The 19,931-nt window shown below is 50.1% G+C and overlaps 1 protein-coding gene across 1 annotated transcript in view; it reads right to left on the reverse strand.

Annotated features, from left to right (window-relative positions):
* Window positions 1-18,623, reverse strand: part of LOC144674165 (beta-crystallin A1-2-like) — a 24,941-nt gene extending 6,318 nt beyond the window's left edge. Inside the window, exons 1-2 of the mRNA XM_078535653.1 lie at window positions 18,556-18,623; window positions 7,499-7,617 (exon numbers count right to left, since the gene is read on the reverse strand). Coding sequence (XP_078391779.1) covers window positions 7,499-7,617; window positions 18,556-18,606 — 170 coding nt within the window. The 5' untranslated portion in view covers window positions 18,607-18,623. The remainder of the gene's footprint in view (window positions 1-7,498; window positions 7,618-18,555) is intronic.
* Window positions 18,624-19,931: the final 1,308 nt, after the last annotated feature.

The following is a 19,931-nucleotide window of genomic DNA, read 5'->3' on the forward strand; positions in this document are numbered from 1 at the left end:
AATAAAACTTGCTCTTCGGGTTGGGAGAAGGTGAGTTTTAGTCTAGCTTTTAAAAGGGGTTTTACTGGCTCTGCTTGCAGTTATGGCTAGTTAATTCGATAACTAGCTTAACATGGTTTTCAGTAGCTAGATTCAGACAGCCATCTACAGATCTGCATCGTCTGTGCTGGACTGCTGCTTTAGGCTATGTTAGAGTGCTTAAGATGGAGTTTGGTGACTGAGGGAGTTCGCTGAAGAGGGAAGGAGGTGATCCTTCCATTTGCTACCTTTCCTCAGAAAGAAGAGTAGTGGCCTTGGTAAGTAGGACCTGGTGAGTATTTCCTCTGTCCTTAATATTCTCTAAACTAGAGGAAGCAAAAGTAAAGGAATAATTTAAGGGTAAGTCATGGCAGGGCAGCTCGGCCAAGTGGAATGCTCCTCCTGTGCAATGTGGGAAGTCAGGGACACTTCCAGTATCCAGAGTGGCCACATGTGCAGGAAGTGTCTCCAGCGGCATCAACTCAAAATCCACATTTTGGAGCTGGAGCTGCAGCTGGAGTCACTGTGGAGCATCCGCAAGGGTGAGGTCTGCGTGGATAGCACGTACGGTGAGGTGGGTACACCGCAGGTAAAGAGTGCACAGGCAGAAAGGGAATGGGTGACCTCCAGACAGAGTGAAAGCACTAGGCAGGTAGTGCAGCAGTCTCCTGGGTCCATCTCCCTCTCTAACAGGTTCTCGGTTATGGGCGCTGCTGGGGGAAATGGTTTCTCAGGGGAAAGCAGCAAGGGCCAAGTCCATGCACCACAAGTGGCTCAACTGCACAGAGCGGGGGGGGGAAATAGACCAGGAGAGCAACAGAGAAAGGGGATCCTGTCCTAAGTGGAACAGGTAGGCGTTTCTGTGGCTGCAGACATGACTCCAGGAGGGTGTGTTACCTCCCTGGTGCCAGGGTCAAGGATCTCACTGAGCGACTTCAGGACATTCTGAAGGGGGAGGGTGAACAGCCAGAGGTTGTGGTGCATTTCACTGCCAACGACATTGGTAAAAAGAGGGATGAGCTCCTGTAAGCAGAATATAGGGAGCTCAGGAATAAATTAAAAAGCAGGACCTCAAAGGTAGTAATCTCAGGATTACTCCCAGTTCCATGTGCTACTGAGATCAGGAATAGGAGAATCGACCAGGTGAATGTGTGGCAGGAGTGATGGGACATAAGTTCAAGGTGAGGGGCAGGAGGTTTAGGGGGGATTTGAGGGAAAACCTTTTTACCCAGAGGGTGGTGAGGGTCTGGAATGCGCTGCCTGGGAGGGTGGTGGAGGCGGGTTAGGCTCACATCCTTTAAAAAGTACCTGGATGAGCACTTGGCACGTCATAACATTCAAGGCTATGGGGCCAAGTGCTGGTCAATGGGGTTAGGGAGGTAGGTCAGGTGTTTCTCACGTGTCGGTGCAGACTCGATGGGCTGAAGGGCCTCTCCTGCTCTGTGTGATTCTGGGTTCCTGTGCGGTAGGGAGGGATTTCGATTCCTGAGGCATTGGGACTGATTCGGGGGAAGATGGGACCTGTACAAGCTGGGCGGGCTGCACCCCAGCAGGACCAGGGCCATTCGCTAGCACTGTGAGGGAGGGTTTCAACTAGAGAGGCTGGGGGATGGGAACCTGAGCAGGGAGACACAAGAGAGAGAAAAAAAAAGATAGGAATGGAAGATAGAAAAGGAAAAAGCAAAAGGGGAAGGTGAGAGGCCAAAGGGAAATAGGGCCATAGTACAAATAAAAAATGTGTAAAAACAAGTCTAAAGGCCCTGCATCTGAGTGGGCAGGACATTCATAATAAGGACGATGAGGTATCAGCGCAAATAGTTGTAAACGGGTACGATATGATTGCAATTACGGAGACATGGCTGCAAGGTGACCAAGGCTGGGATCGGAATATCCAAGGGTACTCGATATTTAGGACAGACAGGCAGAAAGGAAAAGGAGATGGGGTAGTGTTGTTAGGTAAGGATGAAATCAGTGTGACAGTGAGAGAGGAGATTGGCTCAGAAAATCCAGATTTAGAATCAGTCTGGGTGGAGCTAGGAAGCAACAAGGTGTGGAAAATATTAGTGGGTGTTGTCTATAGGACTCCAAACAGAAGTGGCAAGGTAGGGGCATTGCACAGGGAACTAGAGATCCATCTAACAAGTGTTCTACAGTAATCGTGGGTGACTTTCATCTACATATAGACTGGGGCACACCAAATTCACAATAATACTGTGGTGGATGAATTCCTGGAGTGTGTACAGGATGGTTTCTTACACCAGTATATCGAGGAACCAACTAGGGAACAAATTATCCTCGATTTGGTATTGTGCAATGAGAAGGGGTTAATTAAAAACTTGTTGTGTGGGGTCCCTTAGGGAACAGTGATCATAACATGATCGAATTCTTCACTAGGATGGAAAATGAAGTATCCGATCTGAAACTAGGGTCCTAAATCTTGACAAAGGAAACTACGAAGGTATAAGGCATAAGTTAGTTACAATAGATTGGGGACCTTCATTAAAAGGTGGATAGGCAATGGCTAATATTTAAGGTACAAATGTATGGTACAAAAACACAACAGAAAAAGTGGCCAAACCATGGCTAACAAGAGAAATTAAGGATAGTGTGAGATCCAAAGAGGGGCCATATAAAGTTGCTAGAAAATATAGCTAGCCTGAGGATTGGGGACAGTTTCGAATTCAGCAAAGGAGGACTGAGAGATTGATTAAGAGGGGAAAATAGAGTATGAGAGTAAACTTGCAAGGAACATAAAAGTGGACTGTAAAAGCTTCTATAAATATGTAAAAAGAAAACGATTAGTGAAGGGGAATGCAGGTCCTTTACAGTCCAAAGCAGGAGAATTTATAATAGAGGACGAGGAAATGGCAGAGCAATTAAACAACTACTTTAGGTCTGTCTTCACAGAGGAAGACACAGATAAATAATGGGACTGAAAGCCAATAAATCCCTGGGGCCCGATAATCTACATGCCAGAATACTAAAGGAGGTAGCCATGGAAATGCAGAGATAAAACCGAAGAGTACACCAGTAGTCAAGACCAGATGTTACAAAGATGACAAGAAGGCAACACTAAAGGCTCTGTATCCAAATGCATGTATCATTCACAACAGAATAAATGAATTCATAGCGCACATTGAAGTAATGAAACATGATCTGATAGACATTAAGGAGATGTGGATGCAGGGTGACAAGGATTGGGTCCTGAATACTGAGGGGTATCTGAAATTCAAGAAGAACAGGAAGCTAGGTAAAGGTGGAGGGGTAGCGCTGTTAATCAAAGAGGGCATTGGTGCAATAGTTAGAGATGACCTTGGTTCAGGAGATCAGGATGTAGAATCGGTTTGGGTGGAACAGTTGGGGGAAAATGTCATTAGTGGGAGTGGTCTACAGGCCCCCTAACAGTAGCCACAGCATAGGGCAAAGTATTCAAGAGAAAATATTGCGTGCTTGTGATAAAGGGACAGCAATAATCACGGGTGATTTTAATCTACACATAAACTGGAAAAATCAGATTGGCAGTAGTAGCCTGGATGAGGAGTTCATAGAATGTTTTCGAGATAGTTTCTTAGAGCAGCACATTCTGAAACCAACCAAGGAGCAGGTTATACTAGACTTGGTCTTGTGAAATGTGACAGGATTAATTAATAACCTCAGAGTAAAGGCACCCCTAGGTAGCAGCGACCACAACATGATTGAATTTTACATCCAGTTTGAAAGAGGTGTGGGTCTAAAACTAGTATGTTAAACTTAAATAAGAGCAACAATGCGGGGATGAAAGCTGATCTAGCTGAAGTGAACTGGGACACTAGGCTAGGGGATAGATCAATAGAGAAGCAGTGGCAGACATTTATGGGGATATTTCAGAGTATTGAGAATAAGTACATTCCTACTATAAAGAAAAATTCTAAGGGGAGAACCCACCAACTGTGGTTAACGAAAGATGTTAAGGAAAGCATCAAACTTAAGGAAAAAGCAAACAACTCCGCAGAGATGAGTGGCAGGGCAGATGATTGGACAGAATATAAAGAACGGCAGAGAGTGACTGAAAGGTTAACCAGGAGAAAGAAATTAGAGTTTGAGAGGAAGCTAGCTAGAAATGTAAAAAACAGATAGCAAGAGTTTCTACAGGGTATTTAAACAGGAAAAGGGTAAGTAAAGTGAGTGTTGGTCCTATAGAGAGTGACAGTGCGGAGTTAATAGCAGATAATAAGGAAATGGTGGAAGAAATGAACAAATAGAAGAGTGAGGGGTGATTTGATTGAAGTTTACAAGATCCTGAACGGCCTTGACAAAGTGGATGTGGAAAGGATGTTTTCTCTGGTGGGTGAGTCTAGAACGAGGGGGCAGTGTTGTAAAATTAGGGGTCGCCCTTTTAGGACAGAGATGAGGAGAATTATTTTCTCTCTGAGGGTTGTGCGACTTTGGAACTCTCTGCCTCAGAAGGTGGTGGGGGTGGGGTCACTGAATATTTTTAAGGCGGAGGGAGATGGATTCTTGTTAGGAAAGGGAATCAAAGGTTATCGGGGTTAGGTGAGAATCTGTAACTCGAAACATAAGCAGATCAGCCATGATCGTATTGAATGGCGGAGTAGGCTTGAGGGGCCGAATGGCCTCCTCCTGTTCCTGTTCCTGTTCTGTAAGTTCGTATTGAGAATTGGTTGGCGGACAGGAAACAGAGAGTAGGAATAAGTGGGTCCTTTTTCGGAGTGACAGGCGGTGACTAGTGGGGTACCACAGGGATCAGTGCTGGGACCCCAGCTATTCACAATATATATCAATGATCTGGACGAGGGAACCAAATGTAATATTTCCAATGATGACACAAAACTTGGTGGGAATGTGAGCGGTGAGGAGGGGGTTAAGAGGCTTCAGGGCGATTTAGACAAATTGAGTGAGTGGGAAAATACATGGCAGATGTGGTTAAGTGGTTTAGGTGGTTAAGTGTGGAGTTGTCCAATTTGGTAGGAAAAGCAGGATGGCCGAGTATTATTTAAATGGTGAGAGATGGGAAATGTTGATGTACAAAGGGACCTGGGTGTCCTTGTAGACCAGTCACTGAAAGCAAGCATGTAGGTGCAGCAAGTAGTTAAGAAGACAAATGGTATGTTGGTCTTCAATGTGAGAGGACATGAGTACAGGAGCAAGGATGTCTTACTGCAGCTGGACAGGCTCTTGGTGAGACCACAGCTGGAGTATTGTGTGCAGTTTTGGTCTCCTTACCTAAGAAAGGATATACTTACCATAGAGGGAGCGCAGTGAAGGTTCACCAGACTGATTCCTGGGATGGCGGGATTGTTGTATGAGGAGAGATTGGGCCGACTAGACCCTGTATTCACTGGAGTTTAGGAGAATGAGGGAGGATCTGATTGAAAGGTATAAAATTCTGACAGGGCTGGACAGACTGGATGCAGGGATGATGTTTCCTCGGGCTGGGGGGGTCTAGAACAAGAGGTCACAGTCTCAGGATACAGGGTAGACCCTTTAGTGCTGAGATGAGGAGAAACTTCTTCACTCAGAGGGTGGTGAACCTGTGGAATTCTCTACACCAGAGGCTGTGGAGGACAAGTCACTGAATATATTGAAGAAGGAAATAGATAGATTTCTAGACTCTAAAGACATCAAGGGGTTTGGGGAGAGAGCGGGAGTACGGCAATGGGATAGAGGATCAGCCATGATCAGATTGAATGGCAGAGCAGACTTGAAGGGCCGAATGGTCTACACCTGCTCCTAGTTTCTATGTGCGTGTGTGTGAGTGCGTGTGACTGTCAGAATGTGGATGTATGTGTGTGAGAGACACAGAGAGAGAGAGCTGGGTCATTTACACAGAGAGAGAGAGCTGGATCATTTACACAGAGAGAGAGAGCTGGGTCATTTACACACAGAGAGAGCTGGGTCATTTACACACAGAAAGAGCTGGGTCATTTACACACAGAGAGAGTGCTGGATCATTTACACAGAGAGAGAGAGCTGGGTCATTTACACAGAGAGAGAGCTGGGTCATTTACACAGAGAGAGAGAGCTGGATCATTTACACAGAGAGAGAGCTGGATCATTTACACAGAGAGAGAGAGCTGGATCATTTACACAGAGAGAGAGAGCTGGGTCATTTACACAGAGAGAGAGCTGGGTCATTTACACAGAGAGAGAGAGCTGGATCATTTACACAGAGAGAGAGCTGGATCATTTACACAGAGAGAGAGCTGGATCATTTACACAGAGAGAGAGAGCTGCGTCATTTACACAGAGAGAGAGAGCTGGGTCATTTACACAGAGAGAGAGCTGGATCATTTACACAGAGAGAGAGCTGGATCATTTACACAGAGAGAGAGCTGGGTCATTTACACACAGAGATAGAGCTGGGTCATTTACACAGAGAGAGAGCTGGATCATTTACACAGAGAGAGAGCTGGGTCATTTACACAGAGAGAGAGAGCTGGATCATTTACACAGAGAGAGAGAGCTGGGTCATTTACACAGAGAGAGAGCTGGATCATTTACACAGAGAGCTGAGTCATTTACACAGAGAGAGAGCTGGGTCATTTACACAGAGACAGAGAGCTGGGACATTTACACACAGAGAGAGAGCTGGGTCATTTACACAGAGAGAGAGAGAGCTGGGTCATTTACACAGAGAGAGAGAGATCTGGATCATTAACACAGAGAGAGAGAGCTGGATCATTTACACAGAGAGAGAGAGCTGGGTCATTTACACACAGAGAGAGCTGGGTCATTTACAGAGAGAGAGAGCTGGGTCATTTGCACAGAGAGAGAGAGCTGGGTCATTTACACAGAGAGAGAGCTGGGTCATTTACACAGAGAGAGAGAGCTGGATCATTTACACAGAGAGAGAGAGCTGGATCATTTACACAGAGAGAGAGAGCTGGGTCATTTACACAGAGAGAGAGCTGGGTCATTTACACAGACAGAGTGAGCTGGATCATTTACACAGAGAGAGAGAGCTGGATCATTTACACAGAGAGAGAGCTGGGTCATTTACACAGAGAGAGAGAGCTGGGTCATTTACACAGAGAGAGAGCTGGGTCATTTACACACAGAGAGAGAGCTGGGTCATTTACACAGAGAGAGAGCTGGATCATTTACACACAGAGAGAGAGAGTTGGCTCATTTACACAGAGAGAGAGCTGGGTCATTTACACAGAGAGAGAGAGCTGGGTCATTTACACAGAGAGAGAGCTGGGTCATTTACACACAGAGAGAGAGCTGGGTCATTTACACAGAGAGAGAGCTGGATCATTTACACACAGAGAGAGAGAGTTGGGTCATTTACACAGAGAGAGAGCTGGATCATTTACACACAGAGAGAGAGAGCTGCGTCATTTACACACAGAGATAGAGCTGGGTCATTTACACAGAGAGAGAGCTGGATCATTTACACAGAGAGAGAGAGCTGCGTCATTTACACACAGAGATAGAGCTGGGTCATTTACACAGAGAGAGAGCTGGGTCATTTACTTACGCCCCACTTTCCACCCGGAGTGATCGGACATTGTCAAAGCCACACTGTGAGATATTGAAACATTCGCTTGTGAATTCCTGTCTCCGACCCTGAAAATTCTCATGTTCCCAGACCACAATCTGTAAAAGCAGGGAGAGAGGGAGAATCAGAAAGAGATACAGAGAGAGACAGGGAGAGAGAGAGGGAGTGAGAGAGAGAGGGAGAGAGACAGAGAGACAGAGAGGGAGACCGGGAGAGACGGAGAATCAGAAATAGATACGGAGAGAGAGAGACAGAGAGAGAGAGAGGGAGAATCAGAAAGAGATGCAGAGAGAGACAGGGAGAGAGACAGCGAGAAAGAGAGAGACAGAGAGAGAGACAGAGGGAGAGAGGGAGAATCAGAAAGAGATACAGAGACAGAGAGAGAGTCAGGGAGAGAGAAAGGGAGACAGAGAGAGAGAGAGAGAGAGAGACGGAGTGAGAGAGAGGGAGAGAGAGAGAGAGAGAGATGGAGAGAGGGAGAATCAGAAAGGGATACAGAGAGAGAGAGAGACAGGGAGAGAGAGAGACAGGGAGAGAGAGAGGGAGAGAGAGAGAGAGACAGAGAGAGAGAGAGACAGAGAGAGAGAGAGACAGAGAGACAGTGAGAGGGAGAGAGGGGGAATCAGAAAGATACAGAGACAGAGAGAGAGTCAGGGGGAGAGAAAGGGAGACAGAGGGAGAGAGAGAGACAGAGAGAGAGCATCAGAAAGAGATACAGAGAGAGAGAGAGTTAGGGAGAGAGAGAGGGAGACAGAGAGAAATCGAGGGAGAGAGAAAGAGAGAGAGAGACACATGGAGAGAGAGAGAGACACAGGGAGAGCGAGACAGAGAGAGAGAGAGACAGAGAGAGAGAGACAGAGAGACAGTGAGAGGGAGAGACAGAGAGAGAAAGAGACAGAGAGAGAGACAGGGAGAGAGAGAAAGAGACACAAATACAAAGAGAGACAGAGACAGAGAGAGAAAGAGAGAGAGAGAGACAGAGACAGAGAGAGAGACAGAGAAATAGAGAGAGAGAGAGAAGGACAGAGAGAGAGAGAAGAGAGACAGAGAGAGAGACAGAGAGAGGGAGAGGGAGAGAAGAGAGACAGAGAGAGAGACAGAGAGAGGGAGAGGGAGAGAAGAGAGACAGAGAGAGAGACAGAGAGAGGGAGAGGGAGAGAAGAGAGACAGAGAGAGGGAGAGGGAGAGAAGAGAGACAGAGAGAGAGACAGAGAGAGGGAGAGGGAGAGAAGAGAGACAGAGCGAGGGAGAGGGATAGAATCAGGGATTTTTAGGTTTGCCTTCCCTCTGAGTCAGTGGGGAACCCGTCTCCACTGACACTGCCTGACCCCACAGCCATTTCACACTCCAACACTGATTGGCTGGAGACAGGACAGGGCTGGGGAGGGAGTCACAGCTCAGAGCCCAGCCAGTCAATCTGATTGGCCAGCAGCTTCCTACTCCCTGCACTGGATAGGATAGTGAGGGCAGGCAGTGGCCAGAGCCTCTGGCCGGGACTTCCAGACCGGCTAGGTGCTGGGGTGGGGGGGAGGGATCTGAGGGTGGGGAGGGGGGTGAGGCCCAGGGGAATGGACAGAGGGGGGAATGGACAGAGGGGGGAATGGACAGAGGGGGGAATGGACAGAGGGGGGAATGGACAGAGGGGGGAATGGACAGAGGGGGGAATGGACAGAGGGGGGGGAGGGATCTGAGGGTGAGGAGGGGGGTGAGGCCCAGGGGAATGGACAGAGGGGGGAATGGACAGAGGGGGGAATGGACAGAGGGGGGAATGGACAGAGGGGGGAATGGACAGAGGGGGGAATGGACAGAGGGGGGAATGGACAGAGGGGGAATGGACAGAGGGGGGAATGGACAGAGGGGGGAATGGACAGAGGGGGGAATGGACAGAGGGGGGAATGGACAGAGGGGGGAATGGACAGAGGGGGGAATGGACAGAGGGGGCAATGGACAGAGGGGGAATGGACAGAGGGGGGAATGGACAGAGGGGGAATGGACAGAGGGGGGAATGGACAGAGGGGGGAATGGACAGAGGGGGGGGAGGGATCTGAGGGTGAGGAGGGGGGTGAGGCCCAGGGGAATGGACAGAGGGGGGGGAGGGATCTGAGGCTGGGGAGAAGGGGTGAGGCCCTGGGGAATGGACAGAGGGGGGAATGGACAGAGGGGGGAATGGACAGATGGGGGGGATCTGAGGCTGGGGAGAAGGGGTGAGGCCCTGGGGAATGGACAGAGGGGGGAATGGACAGAGGGGGGAATGGACAGAGGGGGGAATGGACAGAGGGGGGGAGGGGTTGTTAGTTGAGAGGCCGGGATGGGGATGAGCCCCAGCTGGGCCCAGGTCTATCGAGGGGCCCCCTGCTGTGATAAATAGAGGCTGATGAAGGAGGCATCACCCTCATCCCCACTCCCACTACCCCAAGCCCTCCACCCCCACCTTGACTTTCTCTCCATGGCCTGAACCCAGTTTAATTTTGGACTTCCCCCTGCCCCACCGGAAACCCTCCGGCTGGCCTGAAACTTCAGGCTGGGGGGGACATGGCCCTTCAATGGTCAATAATCCGACACTTCAGAGCCTAAAGTGGGTCAAGGGAGGGGGAAATCACCCCAGAAACACACCCCCCACTGCCCAGAAACACCTCCCACTGCCCAGAAAAACACCCGGGGTGAATGTAAACCTCTGCCCAGAGCAAGGGAGGTTAAGGGAGACAGTTGGAGAGTTCGGGGGGGGGGGTGGAGGGAGGGAGAGGGAGAGAGAGGGAGAGAGATAGAGGGAGAGAGAGAGAGACAGAGGGAGAGAGACAGAGGGAGGGAGAGAGAGAGGGAGAGAGACAGAGGGAGAGGGAGAGAGAGAGGAGAGAGACATAGAGAGAGGGAGAGAGACAGAGGGAGAGAGAGACTGAGGAGAGAGAGACTGAGGGAGTGAGAGAGGGAGAGAGTGTGAGTAAGAGAGAGAGACAGGGAGAGACAGAGGGAGATATACAGGGGGAGAGAGGACAGAGGGAGAGAGTGTGAGAAAGAGAAAGAGACAGGGAGAAAGAGAGGGAGAGAGACAGAGGGAGAAAGAGAGGGAGAGTGAGTGAGATAGAGGGAGAGAGACAGAGGGAGAGAGAGCGGGAGAGTGAGTGAGATAGAGAGAGAGACAGAGGGAGAAAGAGAGGGAGAGTGAGTGAGATAGAGGGAGAGAGACAGAGGGAGAGAGAGCGGGAGAGTGAGTGAGATAGAGAGAGAGACAGAGGGAGAGAGAGCGGGAGAGTGAGTGAGAAACAGAGAGAGACAGAGGAGAGAGAGAGAGGTAGAGAGAGGGACATGGGGACAGTGGGAGAGAGAGATCGAGGAAGCGTGGCAGAGGGAGAGAGAAAGAGAGAGAGAGACAGGGGGAGGGAGAAAGCGAGGAGAGAGAGAGAGGGTGTGAGAGAGATGAGGAGAGAGGAGAGAGACACAGAAAGAGAGATACAGGGATATAGAGGGAGAGAGAGATAGTGGGAGAGAGAGATAGAGGGACAGAGCGATATGGACTGAGCGAGAAGGGGAGAGAGGGAGGCAGAGGGGACAGGGGTCTAGCAGCAAATAGGCCCATAGTGCAATAAAAATGTGTTTAAAGTGAAGTCTAAAGGCCCTGTATCTGAGTGGGTGGATCATTTGCAATAAGCTCGATGAATTAACAGTGTAAATCGTTGTAAAGGGGCACGATAGGATTGGGATTACGGAGACATGGCTGTGGGGTGACCAAGGCTGGGACCTGAATGTCCAAGGGGACTTGATATTTAGGGAGGTCAGGCCAATAGGAATGGAGATGCCATGACATTTTTAACTCAGGATGAAAACAGCAAATCTAGACGTAGAATCAGTCTGGGTGAAGCTTAGAAGCTACAAGGGTGGGAAATATTCATGGCAGTTGTCTGTAGGCCCCCAAACAGTTGCAGTAAGGTAGGGGCAGCATTAAACAGGAAATTACAGGTGCATGTGACAGGGGTGCTCCAGTAACCATGGGGGACTTTAATCTACATATAGACTGGGGCAAACCAAATTAGCAATAACACTGTGGTGGGTGGATTCCTGGAGTGAGTACGAGGTGGATTCTGAGACCCCAAATGGAATGTTGGTCTTTATTCCAAAGGGAATGGAGTATAAAAATAGGGAAGTCTTGCTAAAACTATACACGACACTAGTTAGACCACACCTAGAATACTGTGAACAGTTTTGGTCCCCTTATCTAAGGAAAGATTTACTGGCATTGGAGGCAGTCCAGAGAAGGTTCACTGGGTTGATCCCGGGTATGGAGGGATTTTCTTATGAGGAGAGGTTGAGTAGGTTGGGCCTGTGCTCATTGGAGTTTAGAAGAATGAGAGGCGACCTTATTGAAACATGTAAAATTCTCAGGGGGATTGACAGAGTAGATGCTGAGAGGTTGTTTCCCCTTGTGGGAGAGTCTAGGACCAGAGGGCATAATCTCAGAGTAAGGGGTCACCCATTTAAGACAGAGATGAGGAGGAATTTCTTCTCTCAGAGGGTAGTCAATCTGTGGAATTCTTTACCGCAGAGGCTGGAGAGGCTGGGTCATTAAGTAGATTTAAGGCTGAGACAGACAGATTTTTAATCAGTAAGGGAATCGAGGGTTATGGGGAAAAGGCAGGAAAGTGGATCTGAGGATTATCAGATCAGCCATGATCTCATTGAATAATGGAGCAGAGTCGATGGGCCGAATGGCCAACTTCTGCTCCTACATCTTATGGTCTTAAGGTCAGTATGTCAAGGGACTGACTAGGAGACAGGCGAGCCTAGGCTTGGGTTTGTGTAATGAGAAGGGGCTAATTCATAAACTTGTTGTTTGAGGTCCTTTAGGGAACGGCGACCACAACATGATGGAATTCTTCCTTAGGCTGGGGAGTAGACTCATAGACGTTTACAGCACAGAAGGAGGCCATTCAGCCCATCATGTCCACGCCGGACAACAAAGATCTGACTGCACTGATCCCATTTTCCAGCGCTTGGCCCATAGCCCTGGAGGCTATGGCAACGCAAGTGAATAGCTAAATACTTCTTCAATGTCACGAGAGTTTCTGACTCAACCACCCTTTCAGGCAGCGAGTTCCAGACTCCCACCACCCTCTGGGTGAATAAATCTCTCCTCAAGTCCTCTCTTAGCCTTCTACCTCTTACCTTAAACCTATGCCCCCTGGTTAGTGACCCCTCTACTAATGGAAAAAGTGCCTTTCTAAAGTGAAGTAGCCCATTCGGAAACTAGGGTCCTAAATCTATACAAAGGGAACGAGGAAGGGGTGGGACGGGAGTTGTCTGAGAGAGATTGGGGAACTACATTGAAATGTATGATGGTGGATAGGCACTGGCTAATCTTTAAGGAGTGAATGTATAGATTGCAACAGTCATACATTCCTTTCTGGTAAAAAAAAACACAACTGGAAAAGTGGCCAAACCATGGCTAACAAAATATATTAAGGATAGGGTTAGACCCAAAGAGGAGCCACGTCAACTTGGTAGAAACAGCAGCAAGTCTGAGGATTGGGAGCGGGTTAGAATTCAGCAAAGGAGGACCAAGAGATTGATTAAGAGGGAAAATAGAATATGAGAGTAAACTTGCAAGGAACATAAAAGAGGGAGTGTGAAAGCTTCTCTCAGTGTTTGAAGAAGAAAAAGATTAGTGAAGACAATTGTAGGTTCCTTGCAGCCTGGAACAGCGGGGTTTACAATAGAGAACAAGGGAATGGCAGTGCAATTAAACAATTACTTTAGTCCTGTCTTCACCGAGGAAGACACAAATATCTTCCCACAAATACTAGGGAACCAAGGGTCCAGTGAGAAGGAGGAAGTGAAGGAAATTAGTATTATTAAAACAATAGTGCTGGAGAAATGAATGGGGCAGAAAACTGATAAATCCCTAGGGCCTGATAATCTACAGCCCAGGACACAACAGGAGGTGGCGATGGACATAGTGGATTCGTTGGTTGTCATCTCCCAAAATTCTGTAGATTCTGGAACAGTCCCTGCAGATTGGAGGGTGGCAAATGTAACCCCACAATTTATAAAAGGGAGGGAGGGATAGAACAGTAAATTACAGACGGGTTAGCCTAACCATCAGGGGTAGGGAAAACACGAGAGTCTATTATAAAGGATGTGTTAACAGGGTGTGAAAATATCAACGGGATTAGACAAAGTCAACATGGGTTTGTGAAGGGAAATCATCTTTGACAAACCTACTGGAGTTTTTTTGAGGGTGTAACTCGCAGAATAGATGAAGGGGAACCAGTGGATGTGGTGTATTTGGATTTTCAGAAAGGTTTTGGTTAAAGTCCCACATAAGAGGTTAGGGTGTAAAATTAAACACACGGGGTTGGGGGTAATATATTGACATGGGTTGAGAATTGGTTAGAGGGCAGAGAGGGAGAGAGTCACAAAGGAGGAGAGACAAGGAGGAGCAGTAAAACATAGAGAGGGAGGGAGACAGAGAGAGAAGGAAGGTGGGAGAAACAGAGGGAGGAATTAAGAGGCAGGGAGACGGAGAGAGGGAGGGATCAAGAGGCAGAGAGAGGGAAGGAGAGAGATAGGGAGGGAGGGAGAGACTAGGAGAGGGAGGGGGGAAACAGAGAGAGGGAGGGAGAGACTGGGGGAGGGAGGGAGAGACTGGGGGAGGGAGGGGGAGACTGGGAGAGGGAGGGAGAGACCGGGAGAGGGAAGGGGAAACAGGGGGAGGGAGGGAGAGACTGGGGGAGGGAGGGAGAGACTGGGGAAGGGAGGGGGAGACTGGGAGAGGGAGGGAGAGACTGGGAGAGGGAGGGGGAAACAGAGAGAGTGAGGGAGAGACTGGGGGAGGGAGGGAGAGACTGGGGGAGGGAGGGAGAGACTGGGGGAGGGAGGGAGAGACTGGGGGAGGGAGAGACTGGGGGAGGGAGGGGGAAACAGAGAGAGGGAGAGAGAAACTGGGGGAGGGAGGGAGAGACTGGGGGAGATTGGGGATCACCGAGGGGAAAGGGCAGAGACAAGGAGAGAGAAAGGGATGGACAGAGAGTCGGTGGGAGGTAGGGACTGTGGAATATAAAGGAATAGAGACAGAATGAGCGATCAGAGGAAGATAGGAACAGAGAGCGTGAGTGGGAGGGGAACAGGGGAATATAGAGGACTCAAGAGAAAGAGATGGGGAACAGAGTGATAGAGGGAACAGAAAGAGAGGAAGAGAGTGAGACAGGGAAAATAGAAGAATAGGGAGTGACTGACTGAGAGAGAGAGGGTGGAACAGAGGAATAGAGAGAGTGTGAGAGAGGGCAGAACAGAGGAATAGAGAGAGTGTGAGAGAGGGCAGAACAGAGGAATAGAGAGAGTGTGAGAGAGGGTGGAACAGAGGAATAGAGAGAGTGTGAGAGAGGGTGGAACAGAGGAATAGAGAGAGTGTGAGAGAGGGTGGAACAGAGGAATAGAGAGAGTGTGAGAGAGGGTGGAACAGAGGAATAGAGAGAGTGTGAGAGAGGGTGGAACAGAGGAATAGAGAGAGTGTGAGAGAGGGTGGACAGAGGAATAGAGAGAGTGTGAGAGAGGGTGGAACAGAGGAATAGAGAGAGTGTGAGAGAGGGTGGAACAGAGGAATAGAGAGAGTGTGAGAGAGGGTGGAACAGAGGAATAGAGAGAGTGTGAGAGAGGGTGGAACAGAGGAATAGGGAGAGTGTGAGAGAGGGCGGAACAGAGGAATATAGAGAGTGTGAGAGAGGGTGGAACAGAGGAATAGAGAGAGTGTGAGAGAGGGTGGAACAGAGGAATAGAGAGAGTGTGAGAGAGGGTGGACAGAGGAATAGAGAGAGTGTGAGAGAGGGTCGACAGAGGAATAGAGAGAGTGTGAGAGAGGGTGGAACAGAGGAATAGAGAGAGTGTGAGAGAGGGTGGAACAGAGGAATAGAGAGAGTGTGAGAGAGGGTGGAACAGAGGAATAGAGAGAGTGTGAGAGAGGGTGGAACAGAGGAATAGAGAGAGTGTGAGAGAGGGTGGAACAGAGGAATAGAGAGAGTGTGAGAGAGGGTGGAACAGAGGAATAGAGAGAGTTTGAGAGAGGGTGGAACAGAGGAATAGAGAGAGTGTGAGAGAGGGTGAACAGAGGAATAGAGAGAGTGTGAGAGAGGGTGGAACAGAGGAATAGAGAGAGTGTGAGAGAGGGTGGACAGAGGAATAGAGAGAGTGTGAGAGAGGGTGGAACAGAGGAATAGAGAGAGTGTGAGAGAGGGTGGAACAGAGGAATAGAGAGAGTGTGAGAGAGGGTGGAACAGAGGAATAGAGAGAGTGTGAGAGAGGGTGGAACAGAGGAATAGAGAGAGTGTGAGAGAGGGTGGAACAGAGGAATAGAGAGAGTGTGAGAGAGGGTGGAACAGAGGAATAGAGAGAGTGTGAGAGAGGGTGGAACAGAGGAATAGAGAGAGTGTGAGAGAGGGTGGAACAGAGGAATAGAGAGAGTGTGAGAGAGGGTGGAACAGAGGAATAGAGAGAGTGTGAGAGAGGGTGGAACAGAGGAATAGAGAGAGTGTGAGAGAGGGTGGAACAGAGGAATAGAGAGAGTGTGAGAGAGGGTGGACAGAGGAATAGAAAGAGTGTGAGAAAGGGTGGACAGAGGAATAGAGAGAGTGTGAGAGAGGTTGGAACAGAGGAATAGAGAGAGTGTGAGAGAGGGTGGAACAGAGGAATAGAGAGAGTGTGAGAGAGGGTGGAACAGAGGAATAGAGGGAGTGTGAGAGAGGGTGGAACAGAGGAATAGAGAGAGTGTGAGAGAGGACGGAACAGAGGAATATAGAGGGAAACAGAGAGGAGGAGACAGTGGCATAGCGGAGATGTCATTGGACAGGTAACCCAGAAACATAAGCTAATGCTCTGGAGACAAGGGTTCAAATCCCACCAGGACAGCGAGTGGGATTGAAAATCAATCTGGAGTTAAAATCTAGTCTGTTTAATAGTGACCATGAAACCATTTTCGATTGTTGTAAAAACCCATCTGGTTCACTAGTGCCCTTTAGGGGAGGGAAATCTGCTGTCCTTACCTGGTCTGGGCCTACATGTGACTCCAGACCCACAGCCACGGGGCTGAGTTTTAACTGCCCCTGAAATACCCAAGCATTCTGCTCAGTTACAGCAAACCCCGGCCAAGTCACTAAACCGGGCAGACTGTTTCCTCCAGGAAGGGTCCACTGAGCTTCTCTGTCTTGGTACCAACTCAGTCACCATGAAACAGATCCTAAAGTCCCAGCAAACCAGGGTACCCAATCCAACACTGCCCAGGTATGTCCTGTACACAAAAAGCAGGACCAATCCAACCCGACCAATTGCCGCCCCATCAGTCTACTCTCCATCATCAGTAAAGTAATGGACAAGCGGCACTTGCTTAGCAATAACCTGCTCACTGATGCCCAGTTTGGGTTCTGCTAGGGCCACTCAGCTCCTGACCTCATTACAGCCTTGGTTCAAACATGGACAAAAGAGCTGAACTCCCGGGGTGAGGTGAGAGTGACTGCACTTCACATCGAGGCAGCATTTGACCGAGTGTGGCATCAAGGAGCCCCAGCAAAACTGGAGTCACTGGGAATCAGGGGGAAAACTCTCCGCTGGTTGGAGTCATACCCAGCACAAAGGAAGATGGTTGTGGTTGTTGGAGGTCAATCATCTCAGCTCCAGGACATCACTGCAGGAGTTCCTCAGGGTAGTGTCCTCGGCCCAACCATCTTCAGCTGCTTCATCAATGACCCTCCTTCCATCATAAGGTCAGAAGTGGGGATGTTCGCTGATGGTTGCACAATGTTCAGCACCATTCGCGGCTCCTCAGATACTGAAGCAGCCCATGTTCAAATGCAGGAGTGTGATGGAATACTCCCCACTTGCCTGGATGAGTTGCAGCTCCCACAACACTCAAGAAGCTCAACACCATCCAGGACAAAGCAGCCCCACTTGATCAGCACCACATCCACAAACATTCACTCCCTCCACCACCGACGCACAGTAGCAGCAGTGTGTGTACCATCTACAAGATGCATTGCAGGAACTCACCAAGGCTCCTTAGACAGCACGTTCCAAACCCACGACCACTACCATCTAGAAGGACAAGGGCAGCAGACACATGGGGAACACCCACCACCTGGAAGTTCCCCTCCAAGTCACACACCGTCCTGACTTGGGAATATATCAGCCGTTCCTTCACTGTCGCTGGGTCAAAATCCTGGAACTCCCTAGCTAACAGCGCCGTGAGTGTACCTACACCACACGGACAAAATCCTGGAACTCCCTCCCTAACAGCGCTGTGGGTGTACCTACACCACAGGGACAAAATCCTGGAACTCCCTCCCTAACAGCGCTGTGGGTGTACCTACACCACACGGACAAAACCCTGGAACTCCCTCCCTAACAGCGCTGTGGGTGTACCTACACCACACATACAAAATCCTGGAACTTCCTCCCTAACAGCACTGTGGGTGTACCTACACCACACAGACAAAATCCTGGAACTCCCTCCCTAACAGCGCCGTGGGTGTACCTACACCACAGGGACTGCAGCGGTTCAAGAAGGCAGCTCACCAGCACCTTCTCAAGGGGCAACTAGGGATGGGCAATAAATGCTGGGCCCGGCCAGCGAAACCCACATCCCATGAAAGTGTAAAAAAAGGGGGTGGACTGAGGAACAGAGAGCGAGATGGAGCAGAAGAGGGGAAAACAGAGGAAGAGAAGGAAGAGAGAGAGAGAGAGAGTGGGGAAACGGAGGATTAGAGAGGCTCAGAGAGATGGAGAGAAGGGTGGAGAGGGAGAAGGGAAAGAAAGGACAGTGACAGAGAGAGAGAGAGAGAGAGAGAGAATGAGTGAGAAAGGTGGGGAGAGAGAAAGGATCACAGAAGTAGCTTTGGGAAATGAAGATCTTCACTCCTAGACTCCTCAGTATAATAATCGAACACCAGCTGCCCAACTGAATGGTATAAAAGGCTCGAGGGGCTGAATGGCCTCCTCCTGTTCCTGTGTAACAGGCTCGAGAAGGGGCTGAATGGCCTCCTCCTGTGAGTGAGACTTACCTTCCAGAATCCGGGATATCCCTGGTTCAGAGGAATATTCACTTTCTGCATTTTCTTCTGGCTGAAGAGGTTCTGAGGATAAACATTAAAAAATGTATTTTAGTGGAGTGAATCCAGGAGACGATCTTCATTCCCAGCACCCTCCCTCCAGCAGAGACCAGCACCCTCCCTCCAGCAGAGACCAGCCCCCTCTCTCCAGCAGAGACCAGCACCCTCTCCCTCCAACAGAGACCAGCACCCTCCCTCCAGCAGAGACCAGCCCCCTCTCTCCAGCAGAGACCAGCACCCTCCCTCCAGCAGAGACCAGCACCCTCCCTCCAGCAGAGACCAGCACCCTCTCTCCAGCAGAGACCAGCCCCCTCTCTCCAGCAGAGACCAGCCCCCTCTCTTCAGCAGAGACCAGCACCCTCCCTCCAGCAGAGACCAGCACCCTCCCTCCAGCAGAGACCAGCCCCCTCTCTCCAGCAGAGACCAGCACCCTCCCTCCAGCAGAGACCAGCCCCCTCTCTCCAGCAGAGACCAGCCCCCTCTCTTCAGCAGAGACCAGCACCCTCCCTCCAGCAGAGACCAGCACCCTCCCTCCAGCAGAGACCAGCACCTCTCTCCAGCAGAGACCAGCACCCTCCCTCCAGCAGAGACCAGCACCCTCTCTCCAGCAGAGACCAGCACCCTCTCTCCAGCAGAGACCAGCACCCTCTCCCTCCAGCAGAGACCAGCACCCTCTCTCCAGCAGAGACCAGAACCCCTCTCCAGCAGAGACCAGCACCCTCTCTCCAGCAGAGACCAGCACCCTCTCTCTCCAGCAGAGACCAGCACCCTCTCTCCAGCAGAGACCAGCACCCTCTCTCCAGCAGAGACCAGCACCTTTTCTCTCCAGCAGAGACCAGAACCCTCTCTCCAGCAGAGACCAGCACCCTCTCTCCAGCAGAGACCAGAACCCTCTCTCCAGCAGAGACGAGCACCCTCTCTCCAGCAGAGACAAGCACCCTCTCTCCAGCAGAGACCAGCACCCTCTCTCCAGCAGAGACAAGCACCCTCTCTCCAGCAGAGACCAGCACCCTCCCTCCAGCAGAGACCAGCACCCTCTCTCCAGCAGAGACCAGCACCTTTTCTCTCCAGCAGAGACCAGAACCCTCTCTCCAGCAGAGACCAGCACCCTCTCTCCAGCAGAGACCTGCACCCTCTCTCCAGCAGAGACCAGCACCCTCTCTCTCCAGCAGAGACCAGCACCCTCTCTCCAGCAGAGACCAGCCCCCTCTCTCCAGCAGAGACCAGCACCCTCTCTCCAGCAGAGACCAGCCCCCTCTCTCCAGCAGAGACCAGCACCCTCCCTCCAGCAGAGACCAGCACCTTTTCTCTCCTTTCCATCTATTCTT

This window comes from Cetorhinus maximus, unplaced genomic scaffold (assembly GCF_964194155.1).
Source record: "Cetorhinus maximus unplaced genomic scaffold, sCetMax3.hap1.1 HAP1_SCAFFOLD_576, whole genome shotgun sequence".
Lineage (NCBI taxonomy): Eukaryota > Metazoa > Chordata > Chondrichthyes > Lamniformes > Cetorhinidae > Cetorhinus > Cetorhinus maximus.